Source organism: Rhopalosiphum maidis, chromosome 1 (genome assembly GCF_003676215.2).
Source record: "Rhopalosiphum maidis isolate BTI-1 chromosome 1, ASM367621v3, whole genome shotgun sequence".
Lineage (NCBI taxonomy): Eukaryota > Metazoa > Arthropoda > Insecta > Hemiptera > Aphididae > Rhopalosiphum > Rhopalosiphum maidis.
This window is the reverse complement of record NC_040877.1, coordinates 82729953-82753466: the sequence shown is the minus strand read 5'-3', so window position 1 is coordinate 82753466 and position 23514 is coordinate 82729953. Positions and strand designations below refer to the sequence as shown.

General features: G+C 25.0%; 1 protein-coding gene across 1 annotated transcript in view; it reads left to right on the top strand.

Annotated features, from left to right (window-relative positions):
* LOC113555723 (junctional adhesion molecule A-like) overlaps positions 1-23514 on the top strand; it is an 83474-nt gene that overhangs the window by 44581 nt on the left and 15379 nt on the right. Inside the window, 1 exon segment of the mRNA XM_026960244.1 lies at positions 21737-21898. Coding sequence (XP_026816045.1) covers positions 21737-21898 — 162 coding nt within the window.

The window sequence follows — 23514 nt, the reverse complement described above, 5'->3', positions numbered from 1 at the left end:
TTATAACATATGACTTTTTTTTTTTTTTATATATATATAATTTCCTATATTTCAACCATATAGTGTTTTATTATGCATTATAATTTATTTATCAAACGAAAAATGTAAAGTTGTTGTATAATAAACTGCTTCAAATATATTGCATTCACATTAGTAATACAATATTGATATAACTATAATGTTTTTTAATAATTTGTTTCTTCTTATAGAAATTCGGTCGGCATTTGTAATTAGTTTTAAATTTTCTAACTCATTAATCGATCTGTACTTTGATAACTTTGATAGAAGATTATTATTTTCTAACGAAATATTTTGCTATGATTCAATGAGGTCTCTTTAAATTTAAATTATACTTGATCTTGCTGATACTTAACATAATTTAGCCATAAAATTCAAAATAAGTCTTTATTTCATTAGATAAATCATAATTTGATACACCCAGTAACGGTGCACTTCAAATTTGGGCTCTTATTTTCTGTAATAAATAAATAAATATTTTTAAACTATAAAATATAGAATACAAACTGATATTATAGGTTCAACATTTATGTTGGTAGTTAATCTTATGATTCGATATAATTAAGAAGTGTGAACTGGATTATATATAATCTATTATAAGGTGCTGCCCTTATTGATTATATTATACCTATATGATTAAACGGCTGTATTTTAATAAACCTTAAAAAATTCTAACGTACACCTTCCGTTATAAAATATTACAAGTTCTCACGTGTACGACTACGTGGTGTATATATATATAGTTATCTAATTAAAGTGGGTGACCATCGTGTCCATTCGTCTGTCCCAAACTCGAACAGTAGTTGAGTAGGAACAGGAAAAAGAGTAGGTATAAGAAGGAGCGAGTTACTCTCTTAATCAAAACACGCTCATTCGAGCCAAATTGTCGAGTTAAAAGCTGAGCGAGACAGAGCTGATTTCACTCGAAGATTCCGGTCACGTTTACCGTAGTGCCGCGGACGTTTATATATTATCTCTTGGGTCGTTGTCGTAGTTTTTGACATAATGATGTCCGGAAAAGAGAGATGCCATTGGGCGAAATTAAATTCCGTCAGTTGCTGTTGCCGACTACCGTCATAGCTTCCGGACGCCCGTGTCCATTCCCACCGCGGCACTACCCGTTCTATACACAGCTGTAGGCCAACCGTAATGTGCGTTGTTACAGTTCTGGATAATAAACGGAATCGTGACTCCCAGTTAAAAATGCGGGTAGTTCGTGTAAACACGCATTTCTAGTCGACCCAGTTAAGATGACTACTAATATAAATTTATAAATACACATCAAATGTTCAACAAAAAAAGAAAGATCACACACGTATATTGTTACACAGTATAATTTTATTAAACAATTAAACTCATTTCGGGTTTTTACTTGCAACGGGTACTGCTTATTTTTGGTTGTCATCACCATCGTATACATTGTTCAAAGACGATTTTAAAAATAAAATGTGATTATTGTGAACTACATATTATTAAATCAGTATTTTGTATAAATTATTTTTAATTTACATTTTTATAAACATGTTTAATGAAATTTATAGTTTGGACTTTTTGAGCCTTTAATGAACGAGTTACTTTAATAATTTAAGTTTGAATAAACTTAAATATTTACCATTAAAGTGACGACTTCTATTATTTGACTTTGTAATTTATTAATATAATTTTTCTCAAGGATTATTTTAATATTTTTAAATATTTTATAATTTATAGGCTATAGGTATTAATGAAAAAAAATCATAAATCAGGTATATATTAAGTAATATAAAATATAGCGCATTAAACATAATATTACATTTTCTTCGCTTTAACTTAAAATATGTCAAATTAATTTTAACGAAATTTAAATTGATAGTTCTAACTGGTGAAATTAACAACAAATAAATTATTTAATAAACTTTTGGTTATTTTTGGCAGTAAAGCTAACATTATAAGGAATTAAACATTTTAATAGATTTTGATATACTGTTTAATAACACCGTATATGATGTTAATACTATGCCTACACTAAATTAAAGTGATAAAACTTATAATAGGTAGGTATATGTGGACAAATTGTTTCTTTTACCACGGGCATATTAATGTGCTTTGTAAAACAAGTAGGTAGGTTTTACTTTTGATTATCGTGTACCCAATAATAAAATGTAGGTATACTTTATATCTCAATAAAGGTAATAATTAGTTTTCTAAAAAAAAAAAAAATGAAATCGTTATTATATTATAATGTTCCTAACTGTATTAAAATAATAATTAAAAAAAAGAAAAATACAAGTGTCCTATGTAAATTTAAAATGTGATTATAAGTAACAAAAGAACAAATTCGTTCACTAAACTTAAGTACAATATTCAAGCTTAGTTGTTTTAAATAACAATTACATTTATATTATTATATTTATATTACTTGTAAGAAAATATTTTTGTAATACTATAGATAATAATAATAATATTAAATACCAAATACCAGTGATAATGGTGTTGTGCATAATTATAACTATATTATCCCAGTAATGTAACGTTACGTTTAAACCTTTTTAAGATTTTGAATATTATTTAATTATTTGAGAATATGCCACTTGATTGAAGATAAAATAAGTATTTTAAGTGATATAAATATTATTTTATATCAAACTGAATATTATATTTTATAATTATACAATAAAATATAAAATAACACACTTTTAAAAACGTTATCTCCAAACATTCATGATTAATATTTTAATATGATGCTTAACTATAATAATGCACATATTTTATTTAGTGGTTTCCCTGTTTCGTTTATATTTGTATGAAAACAATATTTCTTATCATAAAATTTAAATTACTTATTGCGGTTTCCAAGCAATTAACATGAAAAGCAACTAGACATTCAATCGAACAAAATGGACAAAATAGTTTATAGGATGGCTTTTCAGTGTTTATACGTTTATACTAAAAAAAAAGTTATTTAAAATAATGATTTAAGAAATTACTATGTTAAATACATATTATTATAGTATAATATTATAATTTTTTTCTAATTTTATATTTAAAATTCTATTCATACAAAATCAAAGTTTATGTATTTATTTGCTCGGTAAGAGGTGCTTTCTGTTTCTTTCTTGTGTTGATACTTTACTATACAAAATCCGTTTTCTCTTATCTTTTTAAACACTCCATCAGATTCACTAAAAGGAAACGGCATTGTATATTTTTTCAGTCCCGAGAAGACCCATTGTCCGTGACAGAACATGACTTATGACGTTTACGACACTATACTTCCCTTCCCATACCGCTTACAGTGAATTTTTCCGATTTTCTCTTTAATGAATGTCACTGCTGTAAGATATCTATCATAAAAAAATCCGTTTGTTTGAATATTTTTTATTTATTGTTGCGTCTCTATTTATTTAGAACGAAAATTACAATATCATTTATACTGTTGTCAGCGTAGAAAAGTGATCAATCGCTGGAAATCTGCACAACGAACGATTGTATTCTTGATGACGAGTGGTTGGATTTATTGAGAGGTGTTTTTGACAAATGAATACACCAGCTGCTGGTTTCAGTTGTATTACAAAATGAAATATATATTTGTTACTAAATACCGAAGGGTTATAATATATTCAATTTATTGATCAACCATGCTTGTATTATTCACGTGGGTATTCAAATTGTATAAAAAAAAGCATTTATTCAAAACATAATATTCGTTATTTATTTATTTTTTTCATATTTAAACAATTGATATAAAACAAAATTATAATGATAGTAATAATAAGTTATTGCTTTTACTATATCAAATGAATACAAATATTTGAATCAAATATTATATTGTTATAAATAACATAAAGTACAACTGAAGTAAATATAATTGGTCTATTCATCCAATGATCAGATTTATAATTTGATTTAAATTTTCAACAAACATGAATGCAATTGAAAATAAATTATGTTTAATCTAAATTATATTATATATTAACTATTAACTTATTAATGAGACTAATATTATCAGTCATTTCAAACTATTTGATTATTGAATGAATTGAACAAATTAACCAAAATTACTGAAATATAGATACTGATATTAAAATAATATTACTATTCACTATTATAACTACGTCCTTTTGATTGCAATATAAAAACATTAAAAACGTTAAAGTAATTCAAAACATAAACTAATGTAAGTCGAAACCAATACGTTTATAAAATAAATTAAATGATTTTCAAGTGAATGATTATTATAATTAATTTTTCGAACAAACACATAATGGCATAACAGTATTTTATTTATTAAGCCTTACTGCCAAATATTTTTGTTAATTTGTAGTTTATCTATTAAATGTATTATGTATGGCAATATAGTATTTATATTAATTATATGTATATAGGTAATGATCATATTTATTCAAGTAACTTAATATACACAATGAAAATATATCACAACTCGTTGCGATTTTTTTTAAATTTATATCGTAATAAAACTAACAATTATACCACACATCGTGTCAATTATGTATCGTATATTTAAATTTTAAATCGGTAAACATTAGGAAGTGTCACCATCTGGCGGTAAGCTAGTTTTACCACTTATTATTTGAATTGCGATCTAAGGAAAAAATTGTTCTCATATTATAACTAGAAAAAAAAAAATAAAATTGAGAACTGAAGCCAAATTCGAGGGACTATAATATGACGTTCGGTCGACAAAAGCATTAATACTAATAAGTTATAGGCGCCTAAATTATGAAATCGAAAAATTGAAGAATTATCCAACGCTTGTTAAATATAGTATATATAAATATATAGATGTTTACCGCAGTATTAACTTGTTTAACATACCATGTGTAAACGCTGGCATGTGTGTTAAACGTTACACAATGAAAACAAAGCGGCCTGCGGGCGTTGTGTTCTTCGAGGCGTATAGCGTATAGCGTTTAGTGTTGAGCGATATTTCACCGTTGGATTCAAACAAAACAGCCTTTCGCGCATAAAAACCCAAATACGTACTGCCATTATTTTCCTTTCATAGTATTCAATTGGGAAAAATAGGATACGTTCATCCATAACACACTCGTGAGCGTACACGAATTTACAGCCACCTAAACACTAACGCAAGCGAGCACAGGACCGTGTTTGTACATTTTTTTTTTTTTTTTTTTTTTTACCTCCATTAGAGTTGAATAGTCACGAAGGGTTCCATTTTATACCAATGGATTAGCTTGGTTTTATCTGAAAATATTGGAACCCATGACAGCCCTCTAACGATTGGCTATTTATTATCAACACCGTCCATAATATTTTCCATGCAATCATTCGTTGAGTTTCGTCATAATATCGTTTCTTTCTGAAAAATAATTTTTAATCAAATTGAATTGCTTTGTTCGATACTTATTTTTATAGTGGAAATCGTATCAGAAAAGTTACTCGTTTGTACGTATTGATATAAATGTACCATAATTTCCTCACACATTTGATGAAATTTTATTATTATCTTCGAAAAATGTTATTGTTAAACAAATAAAAAACACAAAACTAAATAATAAATTATATTATTGTTTACTATTTTTAATCAAATCACTTCGGTTTTATCATAATTAAAACTAGTATACGTATGTACCTAAATTTCAAATAACTCAATATATTTTTCACTTTATTGTATGTTAATTTAGTAAAATTATTAATATTTATATATATATATATATATTATATACATACCTACATAGGTTTATTAAATTACGACTATACTCATATAATTTAAATTTATTATTCAATCATATATAGTATATAAGTTTACTATTATATAATATTATATATATATATATATATTATTAAATATTACAATCATTAAAATTCAAATAAAACAATGACGTTTGATTTGTCAAGAGTAAATATTTTCATTTGTAATGATAAATAACATTTCCGGTACATGTGATGGCAGACTATGTATTTATCTTAATATAATGTACCGAGGTAAGGTGAGGTTTTTGTATATTTTTAATGTACTGAGTTTTTATCGTTAAAATAATACACTATGATTTTAGAGTTTGTCAAAACAATTTGAAAAAAATTCTGATTTACTTTTACAAAAAATTTAGTTGAAGGTCAGAAATATAATATTCAAGAACTATATTTTAATTTTAATTTGCACTTATAATGCAATGACTTATATAAAATAATACATTTATTAAAAAATAACAATATTTTCTTGCATAACCATATTAACGAAAGCTCATAATTAATAATTATATTGTGTTTGTGATTCAAAATCATTTATTGGTGTAAGTTATTTCTTATATTTATAATTTAAACCTATCACTGTTGAACTAAATGATAAAACTAATAAATCATAATCGTTGATTATAATTCTTATACTATTATTTTATATTTTTTTAGTACACGTATTTTAATGCTAGACTACATTTTTTCAAGCTGAGTTCATCTTATTAGCTTATAAATATTAACAATGAGTAATTAGGTTATTGTTTATTTAAGATTTTATTTTGTAAAGTTAATAACCAATTTATATATATCAAAAGTAAAAGGAAATTTTTAACTATTTAATATTATTGATTTATATATATAATATGTGTGAATATGTGTGTGTGTGTGTGTTTTTTTTATGTGACTGTATGATTATTAAATATAATGTACATTTATTATCCTTTGATATTTCAATGAAAAAAACTAGTTCGTATAGAAACTTACTATATTATAATGTCTGTTATGAGAAATTTCAAAAAAATAATACAATTCCTAAATCTGCCAAGTGTATGAAAACAAAGTTATAAAATTGTATAAAAAATATAAGGTATTATGATTGATTTATTGGTTATTGCATACAATTCAAATCGGTCAGTTGCTTTACTGAAGATATGTAGGTAAAAGGTAAATATGAAAGTAAATACAAATGTTTGATTAGGTTTATGTTAAGATAAATATAAAGTATGGTGATACGTCATTTTAACTGGTATATAATATCAGAAGTCATTTGAACTGTGAACTGTAAACCGAAATAAAAGGAAAAAATATATAATTCAAAATAAATATTTATACATGTATGATATATATATATGTATACACATATATATATATGCATGTTGAATATGTATTATGTATAATCAATAAAAAAATAATTTTATACAAAAATATCTTTGAAAATTAAAATCTAAGATCATTATTGTGTGTTTTTTGTTATTGTACATGCATATTACAACGTACATTGTTTTTAAAGTTGCCTATTTATTATATTTTCTCATGGTTGGATTATCATTTCTTTTAACTAACTTTTTAAATTTGGCTTCAGTCAAACTTTATTTTAACTTTAGAAGTTTATAAATTTCCATATTGTTGCATGATCCTGTAAACTGATTATATAACTCTTTTTCAACCCAATGTAGATTACTTCAAAGACTTTTGAATTTTTCGTTAAGTTCATAAAAATAGAAAAAACCAAATAGTTTCATTGAATACGTAACATGAAGATTATATGATTATAAAACTGCCTTGATTACTAAAATCGAAAAATGGCATTTTGCGTTAATATTATAATTATAAGTACATTAATTTAATACATACCATTTACAAATATACGGATTAATATAATTTCTGTTTGAAAAAAAAATAACTAATAAAATAGTTTGAAAAATTTGATGCAGCTTAAACAATAATAAAATTAGACAATATACCGAACAGCATAAGTTATAAGTCAATTACACAAAATAAACCATATGACATGCAATATTTAAAAGAAATTTTAAAGATATTTTTTTATTAATTAATTTAAAACAAATAAATATATAAATAAAACTATATTTTAATTTCATATAATAAATACTTGAATATATTTTTACTTTTTTATAGTTTCTTGATTAAATGATATGGATAATGTTATACTATATATTAATTACTTGATCACATGACGTAAGACTATTAATTATGTAATATATCATACAATCATAATATAATATACGTAACTTTAATAATAATATTATTTTAAACAAAAATAGTTATTCAATTTTTATACAAATTATAGTTTTATTATCATTTAATTATAATAAAGTATTAAGTGTTCTACTAAAAGTTCATACAGATAATAATAAATTGAATAACTCAAAATCGAGTGAAATAAACTTTAGTGAATAACTTATTGATTTTTGTTTTTCTATACTCAAATAATATAATGTAATAATAGAAAGTTGTTTTCCGGTCGTTTGGGAGTATTTGTTACTATTATTATTATTATTTTTTTTTGTGACATATTATATTTTATCATCCACACTTTACACCAAGCACTTAATAATCAGAATCATTGTTAACAATTTTTAAAATAATTTTAACGTTGGAATTATCATTATAATAATAATATAATTATTGTAATATAACTATTAACTATATTATATTGTATTAATGTCATGAATCTTTAATTTCAATATAACTAAAACAGTATCTTCAAATAAATCTATGAACTTTCCGTCGGATGCTATTAAACAGTAGTCACACAATATGTCCAAATGACTGTAATCTTGGTACAACTATGTATTAATTCTAATATTAAACTCGTGTGTCGATAACAGCGCGTGATACCGTTTGAAAGCCATCTACACCAGGTTGTAGCGAATTTGCCTATACATCACGCCAGCTAATGATAACCAAAAATACTTATAAAAAATAGTGATTATTGATATTTTTAAAGCATTCATAGTTCAGTCATATATGTTTACTCATTTTACACTTATTCTCTTTTTGGCTCATACAATTACTAAAGGTTTTAATTTAGAACAATTAAATAAAAATCATTATAATCTGATGAATTTGCAAGATGGATATTCTACTATGAGTTATATATATATTAAAATATAATATAGAATAATTATATATTTTCATTAATACATAATTAATATGTAACATCCAATTACTAATTATAAAATTAAATATATATATATATATATATAGCTTAAAGGCTTATATATTTTTTATGAGCGTTTATAATTAAAATTTGATGACATTGGTTATTATACGTAACGATTTAATCATATACTATGTTTTTATGTTGTTATTATTCAAAAAATACTAAATTTTATATCTTGAAATCTTCTACCATTAAAAAATCATAATTTTATAATATACACAATGCAATTTAAAAAACATTAATCTTATTTAAGTCTAATTATAAACATATACAAATTTTTAATTTTATTGATTTTTTTTTTTTTTTATGTATTTCAATATTTTTTGCAAATTCTACAGTTCCTTCTAGATATGTTATTTAATTACTTTGTTAATAATCATCAGAAATATATTATAATTCTTTATTATTTGAACTTTAAATACAAACATTAATGATCTGATATAAGTTATTATAATTAAAATAATGTCAAAATTTAGGACTTAAATCATATTTTTATAAACTTAATTTGAATTAAGATGTTACTTAAGTAACTAGTTGGTAGTATATTGTGGCATAAAATATAACAAATCTACCTTGGGAAAAAGTTTTAATCGAAAAATCAACTTACTGTCATGGCTATTGTTGATGTGAACATAAGCGGCAAATAATGATATTTAAACTCGAATAAATAGTAAATGTATTATCAATAACAATCTTGAATAAATAAAAAAAAAAACAGAAGAATTTCTGCGAAATCTGATATGTGTCGAAAAAAATGGAGAGTTTTAATTAAACGTTTAAATAAAATGAAAATAGTCAATGTTAATTTGTTATTATAAATATGTCGGTGAATGACAATAATTCAATTATAATATTGTATAGTATTGTATAGTTGCATGTAGATTATGTACATTTAATTAATTTTGAATAATTTCTTAAATATTTCCTTAAAATAAAAACTATTGTGTAGAAAATATTTTAAATTTATTAGCTTTAATTAAACAATTACAACTGGTCAGTTTAGATCTTTTAAGCTCTATTTATTTAAAAAAAATGGAAGTTATCGATAAGTGCACAATTGTATTTATATTCTAAAATCTTCAAAGTTTAACGTAAATTCGGTTTAAATACTATTGATATAAAGTGATATTTAGGTTTTTATTCGAAATATAAATACATTTTAAATTATAAAGATAATAGTAGGCATATCTAATCAATTGAAACATAAGATAATGAGGTGCATTTAGCACCGTGAATAATAATTTCACGAAATCATAGTTCATAAAATGAAAGTTTAAATTGTGGTTAAAAAAGAAGTAGAAGTTTGGACCCAAGCTTAGTTATTTAGTTGATTTTATCTTACCTATATTCGAAAATAATAATAACTGTGAAATATTATTAGTTATGTATTTTAAACTATTATACAGTAAATATGTTTGCATATACAAATTATAAATTAATCTATTCTAAACCATTATATTTATGATAAATATTACCATACGCTTGTATTAAATAGTATTTAAATTTCCTTTTTTCCAAGTATTATTCAGTACCTGATATATTAATGATCAAGCATTCTATTGTTCTCTTAAAAATGTTTTTTAATTGTTCTAATTAAGAATGAATGGTTTGTAGTGCTATTTGTTACTCTAAGATAATGCGTCTACTCAACCATTGTTTATGTTGACACGTTGCTTAATTGTATTATTAATCAGTTAATATACAGACGTTTTAATATAATATATGTGTCCAATTCTTCATAAATTAATATAAAAATAAAATGTTAAAACCAAATTAAAATTTTTTCAATTGTGTGTTCATAAAAAGTAGTAGCAATTAGCAAGTATGAAATTATTTAGTTAAAAATTCATACTTCATTATTACATAATATTGGTATTAAAAAAAATATTTTTACTTGTTAATAATTTCAATTAATTTATTATTACAGTTATTGTAGGTGAATATTAAATAAAAACATTTATAGGCACGGTAATTTAAAAAATGAAAGAATTAAATTATACAATTTTTTTTTTAGTATTATCTAAAAGTATATATTTTTTGAAATTACATATTTGGATAACTTGTAAAAAAAATATTTTAATGAACTAGTACTGGATAAAAAAAAAATACTGCATGAAAAGTAACATTACAAAAAATAAACTTCTAAAAATAAAAACAAGAAGCTATTTTTGATCGTTATGTCCTAAAAACCTAAAAATATCAATATACAGAATAAAGATTACTCAACACATAGTATAAATATCACTAATGTATGTGTTTAACCATTTTAACTATTATATTAGCCTGTACAAAAATTCTTAAAACCAAAGAAGATATTATAATACAATATTCCTTGGTTACTTATAATGAACTATCAACCATATCTAAGGCGATTCGTATCTCTAAATTGTTTTTATATGTACACCGAGATAAAAGTGGTACAACATTATTTGCATATTGAGAACAGAAAACGTCTAAAAGCTTTATCGACAAAGAAATGTTTTTATATTAATGGCATTTTTTCTACTCGTCCAGATGGTTTTGTTAAAACTGTCTACTTGGTGGACTGTGCAAAACAAAAACTATACTGGTCATATATGCTCTATGCCAAACACAGACAAAATAAGTTTGCATTGAACTTTTATTAGCGCTTGGAAGTGTTTGTATAACTGTGATAACGTTTTCAATTTTCTTTGAACGTAGTATTATTAATGCAACTGAGAAAGTTTTTGAAGTATATGTTACAATAGAGTTACGTTTTTTTGTCGCCATTAGTAGTGATATAGAATAAAAAACCTTGCTCATTTGTTTCTAATAATATAAGGTAATACACAAAATCAATTGAGGCAATTAGAACTTTGGTTAAGTTTGTTTAAAATGGGTTTTCGATAAAATAGTATGTATCAACCATTATGGAAATATATCGTACTTAATATTATAGTATTAATATATAATTAGTTTATATTAATTTATTTGAAAACTATATTTTTCACTTTTAAGTTTTTAGTTGTATTCATAGTGAATATTATGTTTATAAAACGACATAGAAAAAAGTCACGTTTTAAAGTTAACGTTTATTAACCAAATATGCATTATAAACTTATTTCACGGATGAGTATTGAGTTAGGTAATGTGCGAGTGAGGAATATTGTTTTAATTTACCATTGGTACTGAAACTTAGTTTGTCATTGTGTTATAGTAATCCCATATAAAGAGGAGCCACCAGATGGGGTTAACCGGATGTAATCAAATAACACAGAACCAAATCAATGACTACACCATTATTAATAGTTGACTTGTTTCGGTCATTATACGTGCAAGTGGTATAGATTATAAATTTAAACAACTGTTGTGTACTTATTGAGCACCACAATGGCAGTTCAACTATATGATGCTTACTCACTGAATCTAAAATTACACGGCAAGTAAAGAGAATTCCGGAAACTAAACGTTGACGTTTTGGACACAAAAATAAATCACAACCAGTGCAAAATGGTCGCATCAATCTGTTTTTGCTCGCTTTAACTATGAAAGCATAATGTCGGTGTTGAACGCCTATTTTAGAATACACCACGACGTGCTAAAAAGACACAGGCACGTGCAAAATTTAACGAACACTCCATTTACCTCCATCTACACATAACATGTCTATGAAAATGTATAATACCACAACCAAGAGCCGGCCATACGATATTACTATGATATCATACGATATAATCGAATATCTAAATAACGGTATAAATATTTCACTTTAAATACGGAAATATGGAAACAAAATGCATTGAAATCTCATTTTACCATCCCACGGAACCACTCCATGTGAATTAAAAATATGATACGTTTTTATTGTTTATTCACCGGACCTAGTGGTAGCGTTAAAACCAATAAAATTTCCATTACAATGTCAACACTGAAACTTATTTTGTGTTTCAAGTTCATTGCTTTTTTTTTTCAATTAATTTCTATTATTATTTTTTTTTTTTTATTTAATAAATTATTATTATATATCTATTTTATTATTTATTCTAAACAAGACTAAGTCGTATTATTAAAATTAGTGAATTAAAAGTAATATAATATGAATACATTTCAACGATCTTATCGAATTGTATTTGAATATTTTTCACAATTTTTCTAACTACCGTTTAGATATTTATATACCGTTGAATTGTGGTTTATTTTCGAACTTAATAAAATTATAAGTCAAGATCGAATATAAATTTATTTATATCATAAGATAACGGTTGTTATATTTTTATATATTTTTTTTAATATATTTATAAAAAACAATTATAATAGAGAATAATACCATACGTAATAACGTCATAGGATTATACTCATTATACTTATATAAATATACATTATATACTATACTCGGATCATTATATTGATTTGCAGTAAAGTTGAATATTAATTTTGTTCATAAATTATTATTAGTGTGAATTAAATAGGATGCTTTTCTATTCTGTTCCTTATAATCCCTCGGCTAGATTAAGGGTGAAAGTTCATATTGCCCAAAGGTTTACCGTTTATGTCTCGGAACTTGGTAGTACAAATAATCATAAAATTTAAACAGTTTAATTTTAATGAAAGTGATATAAATTAAATTTGGATAGAAAAGTAGGTCACTTTTTGGCCAATAGGCTATCATGTTATAAATAATGACTTATATACTCTACCTGCATTTTGATAAAATTGATATAGCTCATATACAATGTTATAATATTTTAATATTATTCATATTTACTGTATTTAAACTGATGTACAAACAATCTTTTTTTTTAAACTTCATACTAGTAAACTTTTTTTATGCTTTTAAAATAAATTGGACCAGACATACATTCAAAAATATCAATAACTTTTCTCATATATTGGGTTATAATGAATATAGTTAACATAATTTCATAAATAGAAATAACATAAAAACAAAATAATAATTCGTATTAAATTGTAATCTGCAAATTAAATACTTAAAAATAACATTTTATCAAATTGTATTTATGAATATTATAAATATAATATATTAATACTCAAATTGAATAATTTTGTTTTCTAATATTTATGATAATGGAAAATATCACCTATTTTATGGTTTAGGATGACATGTTAACTATATTTTACCTTTTAAATATTCTATATCGTATTTCAATAATATATAGTATTATATAAATGTTGCAGCTGTGTTGTATTTATTGGTGACCTCTATAAACTATGTACATTTTTATTCTGGGAGTATTTTCTTTTATTATCAACGTAAATCTTTGTTTAATTCTTAATATAAAAAAGTAGGTTTTTAGTTGTCAAATAATAAATAAATGGCTAACAATGCATATAATTATATAATTAAACTATTCATTAAAAGTAATCTAGACATTTTTGACAAACCAGCATCGCAGTATATTTAAATTGAAATATAATACTATTTTCATTATTTCTTAGTTCTTTAGAGAAGCATACAATTATATTTTTAATTTGCAAAATTATATTCATTAAAAAACTTTAAATAAACTATTAGTAACAATTATATTAACTATAAATATCAACTTGATATTATTTTAGAAAAATTTAATAGTCTTGAGTCTTTAAAAGCAAATTGCAATTTTTGTAAATAAAAATAGCAATTATTAAGTTATACGATTTCATAGTTAATTTATTTATATCTGACGCACGTAGAATAATATTATAGTAAACACAATTTGAATAAATATAATAACAATGTGTATCGTCATTGTTTAAGACTAACTGACGAATTTAATAAAAATCTATCCAGCAATTGTAATGTGTATTTACATTTTATCGATCAATGACGATCGTAATTGAGTTTACTGAAGAATTTTTTGAGGTTTTCAAAAAAAATAAATTTTATTTTGCGCGTATAATATATTATATATTATATTGTTTATTATTGTACACAGTTTATATTAAACAAAATGTGGCTTTTATAATGAAAGAAAAATTATAAGGCAAGAAAACTCACAAAACAAAAATGCATTTCCGGTCGCTACAGTACCAAAAAGTATGAGATGGGTACACACAGCATATTTTGAATGGCTGCGATATTATGGGTTGTTTAGTGTTGTATTTGATCACTGAACAATTGCAATTGTGTATACCTATTGAATTTTGTTTCCGATGGAATACTACACGCACATACAATAACAAGAGCTGTGTGAAAAACAAACGCACGACTCGTTCAGTTTGGTTTTTCAACCGTTTTTCCGGTTCCGTATTCTCGACGTCATCGTTCGTCTCGAGCGCCCTTTGCACTTACCAGTTATGCACACTCTTAAGACAGCACAACAACATAAAACGAGAGCAACTTTGAGAACCGCTGTACACAAAATGTGGGGTTAGAGAAATAAAGCACTATTATATTGTACACACACACACACACACACACACACAGAAATGCAATAATATTATATGCATAAAATGTGTATTATACGTATATATAGTATTATAACGGCATTTGCGTGTAAATGGTAAATTTATGATGAATATATTTTTTATTTTCTCTCGTCGTCGCCACGCATGCATGCATACATGCATACTTCTTTTTTTCTTATTTTATTTAGGAGATCGGGGGTACGCGGAAGAGCCCATCGTAAATACGATTTTATGCAGCACTCGCCCGTTCGTACTGTTTTCCAATGTAAATAGGTTAGTATATTCGACTCTTCGTGCCCAACCCTACCGCGAACTCTTCAAATGTGTCTCTTTTGACAATCGGCTATAAAGAACAAGTGACGGAGGTGAGGCGGGTACAAACGCCAGCTTTTCATGAATTTACAATCACTGCAGAATCCGAGTTTATATAATCCACATGTGTTAGTTTGGTATGTGTGTGTGTGTATGTGTGTGTGTGTGTGTGTGTGTGTGCATATGTCTGCAAAGAGACTACAAACGCTTGTTGAAGGGACAGGGGTGATAAGGACGCACGAATAGAAGAATAGAGAAGAAAAAATACCGACGCAAATCGAATATTGTAATGGTAGTGCCTTGAAATAAATCGTTTGTCTGGTTATGTTTTTTTAGTAACACATGGATATATCGACTTAACAGTATCGAGAAAAAAATCGGCAGCTGAGAAATATACGTGAGCCGTTATTATCGTAAGTCGTCACTGTTTTATTCATGACTATCTTCCGAGGTAAACGTCTCCTCTAACCTCTCCCCAGTCACCTCTACAAAGATAACAAAAGTAACCCAAAATATGTTTACACAAACACATACTTCACAGCTTTAAGGGTTGTCCATAGACAGCGTTGGTTTTACATCTTGAACATATGCTATTGTTGCATCCGTTTTTAAGCACTGCGAATGCCACAACCCTGAAACGTGTGATCGTACATAATATTTTTTTTTAGTTCATTTCTTCTATCTTAAAACTCTACAAACGGTTCTTAGTTCATAAATAAAATAAATATAACATAACAGACCCGATAATTAACAATAAACACGAATATAATAAATTTAGAATCAGATTCCAATCCATTACTATGGTACCTCTATTTCAAAATAACGATATGATATGTTAATTGTAACAGATGACTAGTTTTTAACTAAAAAAAAAAATAAATTCTAAAATCATGTTAAACCGAAAAGATGATCTGTCTTATCGAGAAGTTGAGGTTTTCGGTTAATTTAACTTTCGATTTTAAATTATTATTTGTAGCGATAAAAAATGTATATAATGTTAATGACCTACATTGAAAACCAAAAAACTAATACAAATGTTATGACATTCTTGACAGTCTACACATTATTTTTCTGATTATTATAATAATAATTATTACGAGTTATATTTATGAGATATGTATTACATTATATAATATTATTATGATATAATCATCAAATCACGTTTGTACGTAATCATAACCACTGGTTTTATAATATGAACCTCAACAAATCATATAAAGCATAATACATAAATATATTTGTAAATATTTTTAAGCTATTCTAAGTATCACTATATTATACTCGGATAATAAGTAAATATAACAGGTCATCGCGCGCGCGCGCTCAAAACGTTAACGTTCGATGCGTTCGTGACAAGCTCGCATTAAAATAATCATAATCTAAAAGAAGCTCAACAGTGCACGATCTGAAGGTGGATAAAATAAGAAAAAAATGAAAGGAAGACAAAAAATTAAAATGCGTACATAGGTATATTATAATATATTATGCATAGTTGATATAGCTGGTATTATACGCATACCGCATTATCGCATAAATCGCCTCGGCTCCGTAATATGATAGTGATACCGGTGATAGTTTATGATATTATTATTTAATAGCTAAGCACGAAATAGGGTGGTCTTTTTATATATGTACACTTGGTAACGGGTAGTGACAGCGTCATATATATAATATATATATATGTTTAGGTATCCTATAATATAGAGTAGAAAAATAGAAAATTCACAGAAGTGAAAAAAAATAAAAACGATTCACGCGATGTTTGAGACATTCTTGACGGTCGACCGTAACACAGTATTATAGGTACAATTACTATTCCGTTTATTCGTATTTACTTACTGTGCAACTATTAAGGTATTACCTAAAATATGTTTAATTTTTTTCTGCTCGATTTATGACGAAAACCGAAAACATTAAAAGCAATTATATGACTTTTAATTGAACTTGCACATTAATAGTGAATCAGAAATTAGAATAAAACAAATAAAATCCTTGTACGAAGAAATAACGTAATTTATCCAATCTAAACAGTATTGGTATATATTTTACCTTACTAAATTGATCAATATAACTCAACAACATCTGCATTAATGTATTCAAAATGCAATGCAATGTATCGCACTATAAGATATGTAGATTTAAATACATACTAACCAATTAATATTCATATAATAAATCATTAGCTACAAGTGTTTATAAAGCATATTAGATTGAAAGAACCATGAATTTATACATTAGTTGATACAATCTTATCATTTCTTGTTCGGTATTTTAATTTAAAATTCTTTCTACTTTCATATTTTTATTTCTTTTCACTTAAAATAACTCCTTCTAGAATTACTTTGTTAAAAAGGATTTTATAGACCTTTTTACTCTAAATTAATAAAGAAATAACATGCATTTTTAAAACTGTTATAAATAAATCAATTGCAATAACACTAGTTAATGAAATGCAAAATATGGACTACTATGTACTATGCACACTGTTTGGTAATAACACAATGGAATAACTTTAAGAACATATTATAATATTCAATATTTTATAAGGCAAGAAAACTGTTCATAAGATCAAAATGGTATAACATGCAAACAACCATCCCTATACTATATTAAATTCCTCGTATAAATACTTTATAAGAAAAACGGGTTAAAATACCGAGTATCAGATGATAAGTAAGTAAAACGTCTTTTGGAGAAAATTGTTTAAATAAAATGTCATTTTTTTGTATAGCAAAATTTATTTTTATTAATTATTAATTAATTATAATTATTAACTTATAGACAAACGTTAAGATATTAAAAAAAAATGTTCGTAAATCATTATAATAATATATCATTTTTAACATTAATAAATTGTTGTATCATAAAATCGAATGTCAGTCATCGCTCACCGGTAGCGTATCCAAAAGTTGTAAAACTGTTGTTACCTATGATACTTTCTAACTCAGCTTCCACAGCAACGCATTTAAACATGTCTTTAAAAAGAAATGTGAAACATGAAAAAATAACCTTTTTAAAGCACAATCTGCGTTCAATTTTCAATCAACATAGACGCTACATCCTGTATGAAACTTTTTGTGCCATGTAACTGTTCCAAAATGTATTAAAACCCGGATAACTGTAAAACCAATAGTTCCATTTAGAATCTAAAAGGAAAATAAGTATAGACAGGATTCAGTGACCGAATAATATAATTCGAGCTTAACTTACACAAAAATGGTCAAGATTTTGTTCACAGTGTGGAAATGTCATAATATTTTTAAAGCTCACAATATATATATATATATATCTATATATACAAATACTGAATAGCTAACATTAAAATATTGTAATAACTAAATACTACTCAAAACTATCAACAGAATGTGTACATTTTATTGGAAAAATTTAGGATAATATATTTTAAACACAAACATATTGAAGAAATACTTATTAAATTAAGATGTATAAGTCATTGTAATTTGTAATACCAAAATAGATGCATAGATTTGTAATAAATAATAATTATGAATTATAAAATAATTTATAATTTGTCTATAATAGAATAAATCAATATATTAATAAAAGTAGTATGTCATTTTTTTAAGTTACAGCGTAGAAATAAAAATATAAATGAAAAAAATAATTTTTGTTTTTAAGTAAACTTTTCCGTTTTAAAAATGTATAATTCTGACCATTCATTTCTAACCATATAAATAAATATATAATAATATATCGTATTTTGTATGGTTGTATACTTTTTTTCCTTGTTTTCATAAAGTCACGTTAGTGAATTCAGTAATCATTTTATTTTTTTATATATTTTTACAACTCACTATAGGAAATTGAGTTTTTCAACAATTCATTAGTGCATTATTTGTTGGTTTAATTAATGCTTACTGAATTTATTGATGTGATTCGCTCTCAGAGTGTATAATGAACAGTGATTAAAATGGATAACAACTGATGATGGTAAAAAAGTAAAAGAAAAAAATTATAGCATTAAATCATTTGCATTGAACATACATTTTTATTTACTTTCTATTAAAAATATAATTAATGGACAACTTGAATACCGTTGATGAATTAATTCCATGATATCAATAAAATGTATTTTGAAAATAAATAATTACAAAGAGTTAATTCTGAGTTCCTAACTATCTAATTATTACACAGGAGTTTTGACAAATTCTAACTTTTGAGTTCATTATGCATTTTCATTAGCTTATTGTGGCCAAACAATCGGGCAACAAAAAATTATTTTCCATTTTAATTTATAATATAAGGTCAAATCAGTTTTGAATCTAGTTTTAAGCTCTCATATTATTATAGATTATATGTTATTAACTATTCATAAAAGTTTATTTTGCCAAGTCAACATGTTTAATAAACAATTATACAATATTGTACATGTTATTATTTTATTATTTTATTTGGCCAATAACAACAACTTATACTTAGGGATCAACATTTCTGAAATAAATTGAGAAACTTACAAATTAACTAAAAATAAAGTTTACATTTATCTCAATTTTAGTTATTTTAAAATTTTAAATAAGTGCACTCAACTGCATAATTACAATATTATTAGAAAAAATGCCTGTGTTTATATTACCCTTAAATGAGTAATTTAACTGAGAATAAGTAACAATGGATAATACTAGTATAATAATACTACACTACTACACTAAATTCATGTACATTAAAATAGTAAATAGAAGTTTTCCACTTCCTATTTTTAATGGATACCCTTTTATTAGATTTTATTTCAAACTCGTATATTAAGAAATCTAAAAACGAAGGTTCGAAGCTAACGGAATTCAAAATTAGTCCAATAGAATAGGTAAATAAAATATCTTACATTTACTAAAAACTTCATGTTTTTGAAAAATGTATTGTTTTAAATTTCACTATTTTTTCTAAATTTTATTGAGCTATGGGAATAAGATAGTTTTTTTTATATGTTTCGTCATTAGTATCTATCCTTGTACTATTAGAAAATGAATATTTTTTTCTGTTTTTTTTTTATCGTAAATTTAAACTGAAAATGACCTTTTGTAGCTCTAATTGGTGGTGTAAAGATAATTATGTATTAACTATATGTATATAATATACATACAGTTTATTAGCAATTTAATAAATAAAATTAATAAAAATATAAATATTATATAATATATCAAATTTAATATTTTAATATTTCAATAGAAAAGATTTATTTTTATAACCGAAGTGATTTGATTGAATCACTATTGATATTTCAAATATATCTCTACTTTTTTTTTCTGCTATAAACATCAGTACATCTTATTACTAAAATATACATTTAAATTGAAAAATAAAACTAATAAATAAAAGGTACAATATTTTCTTATATTTGAAGGTTTACTGTTCTCTCTGTACATTTTTAGATTTGAATTTTTCTTTAAAAATGCATATGACGTGTACTGTGTAACAAAGTATAATGGTGATTTAATACTCTGACGTATTTACTTGACAACTTCAGTGAAATCTCTCTTTTAACTTTTCATGCCTTTAGTAAAACAAATGTATTCAATGTCGTTAAGCCCATTCTTATTATATGCGATACAATAATATAATAGTTATAGTATTAAAATCATTGTTACTTGAAGTTTTGAAAGTATCGCGTACCTTCATATTATATATAGTAAAACCTCTCTGTAACGGAAAAATGTATTGATCCCAAGTGATTTCGTACAAGGAAGTTTTACTGTTCTTGTATCACAGTTGCCATAAATGGTGTACAATAGAAATGCTATTAGAGCCAATAAGCAATATAGTGGACGGTAATCGTTAGATACGTTGTTATGAAAATTATTGTATTATTTTTGGTGTAAAATTACTGACTTCGTTCGAAGATGAATTCTTAGTTAAAGAAAAACATATTATTAGGTAAGTCTCCGTTTAATGTTATGTGGTTTGGTAATATGTAATTGTACTAGTTGGAAGGCGTTTCGAGAATGTTGACTCCGTTTAATTCGAGAGAAACATTATCGTTTGTAATATAATATTTTCATTCACGCGTACCATGACGATGCGCGACCATGCACAAGTGCACAACACCTAAGTTGATCAGACTTGACGCATTTTAGCAATGTGTGTGTGTGTTGTTTAATCTAATCTAACGGAATCGTATTATACATTCGGCTGTGGTTTCAGATATCATGGGTTCGCCGCAGGGATTGGCACATCTTGACTTCGGGCATGTTCACATACACAAACGATGAGAGGTTCACCGTGTTGCACGCCGAAGGATCGGATGATTGGACACTGAAAATAAAATACGTGCAGAAAAGAGACAACGGCACGTACGAATGTCAGGTGAGTAAAAACAACTTGTTGATTACGTCTTATTTGCCATATATATATATATATATATAATATCGGAGGGTCGATCGCAGTTACCACAGATGTGGTTCGTTTAAGGGGAAGACGGAAGGCCAATAAATGCGACGTTTATATACCAGTGCCTTATTTTTTTAACGATATCGAATAACTATTGACAGAATACATAGATAGTGTAAAGTATATACTTTATACGCTGTTCACAATGTATTATATATATAAATAATATAAACACCACCATGGTGAGATCTTTTTAGAATTGGTATATAATAATATGTGTCTGGATAGTTCAAGAAACTTTATTTTTCTTTGAATAAAAAACGAGAACTTTCCATCATGTGCTAAGTAAGCTAAACAAGTGCAACATACTTTTCTAATTGTTGTTCTTTTTTTTAACAATTTCACGGAGTTATGTTCAACGTTTTTTTTTTTATACTTTTACGTTTAATGTCTTCCTATAAAACTTTTAAGACCAAAGTTATTTCTCAAGAAAATTGTTTGTAAACAATTATAAGAAATAAATTTAAAAAATAAATACAATATTGAACAAAAAATACAATTATATAATTTATCGTGGGGTATTTATGATATACAATTGATTAACAATTCAATACAACACAAATTAAAAACTATTTAATGAATAGATAGCAAACTCAATTCAAAATCTTTCAATTATATAGCTGTTTAAAAATGTATAGTAAATTAACTGTAATTTAACACAATTTTGATTAATTTCGTTGTAAAAATAAAAATATCAAATAACATTTTAAAATATTATAGTAAAACTGGAGGCTCCCTACTTTCTTCACTTGCTTAAGTTAAGCAGCTAAACATTTTTAAATTTCATTTGACCAATAATTCTCAAAGATGAAATATCCCCACCTAAGTTTATATTAGCATTCTGAGTTTTAAAAAAACGAGTGAAAATCAATATTATTATAAACTCTAATATTTTATTTAAAATGTATAATAATTTCCTTATGATCATACAATACATTTTTAAATTCTCGTGGATATGGATTATGCTTAGAAAGTTAGAAACTTTAACTTTTTTTTGAGAAAGTAAGTGTTTTTAGAAATCCACTTTCTATTTATAAATGACGATGTATTACAGTAAGTAATGACATTTTTCTATCATATATATATTATGATGTTTGAAAATTTAGATTTATGTGTTTATTAATTTTATATATTTCTTATTTCTTTGACTACCTTCCGTGTTTTATTCATTATTTTATTTTGATATTGTTTTTTTTTTTGTTATGCACGCTTATATCGCAGATATCTGAAGCCTCTATCCATCTAAAAATTTACAAAATGATTTTAATATTAGTTTCCGTGGTATTTATTTTCCAAAAAGTATTTGTGTAATAGAAAGACAATAAAATAAGTTAAATTAATAAAAATTAGAGCTATTTAATTTTAATACTGCAAAAATATAATTTTAATTACATACAAATAATTTTGACAAATTTTAACTTAATTGAAAGAGAATAAGATACTAGTTTTTTTTTAACCGATTAGAGACAATAATTTATTTCATTAAAATAATAAGTATAATGTATAATATTTATAATCATATTGATGATTAT